Source organism: Penaeus vannamei, chromosome 19 (genome assembly GCF_042767895.1).
Source record: "Penaeus vannamei isolate JL-2024 chromosome 19, ASM4276789v1, whole genome shotgun sequence".
Classification (NCBI taxonomy): Eukaryota; Metazoa; Arthropoda; class Malacostraca; order Decapoda; family Penaeidae; genus Penaeus; species Penaeus vannamei.
The window spans coordinates 19070078-19072947 of record NC_091567.1 but is presented as its reverse complement, the minus strand read 5'-3'; the positions used below and the strand labels follow the sequence as shown (position 1 = coordinate 19072947).

Here is a 2870-nt window from a genome sequence, read left to right as displayed (position 1 = left end):
CATGGTTGAATATCTACTCTTCCAAGGGGCCAGTCATGCAATTAGGACCTACGCTGGGCTTACCCCAGTCCACTTGGCAGCCACACGAGGCTACAAAGAATGCATGGAATACATCGTGAATTACACGGGCGAAGAGCCTGACCTAAACCATGGCCTGAGTCCGAACGATGTTTTTCAAGACTTTGCTGAAAACATAAAGAACTGTCATCTAGATGTGCTGTCGAAGGAAGAGGCGACAGCGATTGCAAGCGCGAATGGGAATCATTTGAGGGCGAAGCTCATGCTAGCAAAGCGGTGCGAAGTTCTGGGAATCAGAAATGTGCAGGACATTCAGGAGATTATCGAAAAAGAACAGAAAATCATTGAAAGCATGAATTTCTCAGAGATCAAGAGTATAATTGAAAAAGATTTGAATGTGTTTTTAAAGGAGATAACTCAAATAGATCCGCGTTTTACGGGTAAACTTGTATCGTTTTGCTCAACCAGTGAAAAGAACGAATTTTTCTTGCCAGATGATTTTGAGTTCTACATTGAGCTTGAGGATTACCACGCCCTCCAAGGGGGATGCATAACAGTTAGCGATAGGGCTGGGAAGGAGGCCAAAGACTGTGAAGAAGTTTTCCGCTTGACATCAACTCGAGACGAAGACCTCTTTGAGGTCTCAAGATTCAAAGATTCCTTTTACAAAGCTGCCCAAGAAGCTCTCAGCAAGACAGCATTCAAAAACCTTGCTTTAGTGCCGCCGTTCTTCACGCATTCATTAGTAGGGGTTTCGCTGTTTGCTCTGTATTTAGGCAAACCTAGAGCCACTCTGGTGCGTGTGTCTGTTACCCCCGTCGTTAAGGCGCCGGTGCCCCACGAGCACCAGTGGCAGCACCTGCCAGAGAGGTTGCAAAACCCTCAGAGCGAGAAGGGTCACGAACACCTTGCGAACACTGCGGAAGGGGCATGGATCTATCTGTTTAATTTTATGCACGAACATATTATATCTTCTCTGAGGAAGGAAGAGCTGATAGTCTTGCAAACGTGCGTGTTCTTCTGCAAACTCCTTAAGGCCTACTGGTGGCTGCCGAAACGCGAACAGCGACGTTATGGTTGTGTGTGGCAGACATCTCCTTTGGGCGTCGACGTGCCAAGCCCCCGGACTCTGATCACCCTCTTCTTGGCGGAGCTAATGGAGGAGGGAGAAGAGGTCCTGAGAAAGGAGGTCTTCGTCGAGAAGGTGATCTCGGTCTTGCGGAGAGCACCCAAGCCAGAGAAGTTCTCAGGGTCCTTTAAGTCGTCACAACGAAGGCATCCGATCGTTGTCGGAGAAGTCCGTGCCATAATGCTCTTCTTGAAGGGCATACAGTGAGCACCAGGTGACACGAGTCAAATCATGAACGACATTTGACAGGCTGTGTCGTGAAAACATTGCAAAGCTGAGTTTGTAGAAAAGGTGTCCAAATACATAGGCTTTGAAGTTTTCAAGAATGCCAGCAATGTTACCCGGCCTATATTTGTGAAAATAATCACACTCGTATTAAAAGACTGGAAGAGAACATCATTATAGTTGGTAAAATATTTTTTAATTATGAATCACAGCTACCCAAACCAGAGGTGATAAGTCATTGTTTGAAATTCTTCAATAAGAGAAATCACAACATTGTGTGCTATATCTCTTATTTCTGAATTGTCATGTCCATGTCCCTTAATCTTATTTTCTAGTCATAAGTGAATTTCCCAATGCTCAAATTATAGTATAAATGCCAAATACATACCCACGCTATACATTGTTTCTCTTCAAGCCTTAAAGATACTTTTAACCGTACAATGATTTAGTTATCAGATAAGAAATCCTCTCGCGTCCCAAAAAGAGACGAAAATCATATAGTATGGAACACGATATCAAATTGTATGCAACAGGAACAACGAAAGGAAGAACAAGAAAACACGTAAACGCTGAAGGCTTTATTTTTCCAGGGCATACCATACCATAATAGTAAGATAATAGTAGTAATAATGATAGTAACAATAATGATAAGGATTATAACAACAACAATAATAGTAGTAGTAATATTATTATTAACAATAATAATAGTAATAATAATAATTAAATAAGAATGATAATAATATGATAATAATAATTATAATACTTATAATAATAATAATAACGGTGATAATGATAATGATGTTAAAGGTAATTGAAATAATAACAATAATAATAGTAATGGTAATATTGGTAATAACAGTAGTAGCAGCAACAACAACAATGATAATAATGATAATGATAATATTCATAAAAAAATCAAATAACAGTAACAATAATGATAATGATAACAATATAATGATAATAGAAACATTAACAACAACAAGGGCAACAATGATAATAATGAATAATAATAATAACAGCAGTACTACTAATAATAGTAATAATAATAATGAATAATAATGATAATAATAATAGTAGTAGTACTACTACTGATAGTAATGATAATAATGGTAATAATAATAATAATAATAATAATAATAATAATAATAATAATGATAATAATAATAATAGTAATAGTAATAGTAATAATAATAATGATAATGTTAATAGTAATAATAACAATAAAAATAATAATAACAATGGCAATAACAAGGATAATAACAAGGATAATAGTAATAATGATAATAATAATAATAACAATGATAATAGTAATAATAATAATAATGATAATGATCATAACAATAATAATAGTAATAATAATAATAATAATAATAATAATAATAATAATAATAATAATAATAATAATGATAATAGTAATAATAATAATAACAATAATAATAATAATAATAATAATAATAATAATAATAATAATAATAATAATAATAATAATAATGATAAT

At 34.7% G+C, this 2870-nt stretch overlaps 1 protein-coding gene across 2 annotated transcripts in view; it reads left to right on the top strand.

Annotated features, from left to right (window-relative positions):
• The window catches only part of LOC113811646 (uncharacterized), a 99213-nt gene extending 97445 nt beyond the window's left edge, over positions 1–1768 (top strand). For both annotated transcript variants that reach the window (XM_070134064.1, XM_070134065.1), the window contains one exon: positions 1–1768. This exon is cut by the window's left edge and continues 680 nt beyond it. In XM_070134064.1, coding sequence (XP_069990165.1) covers positions 1–1354 — 1354 coding nt within the window. In that variant the 3' untranslated portion in view covers positions 1355–1768.
• Positions 1769–2870: the final 1102 nt, after the last annotated feature.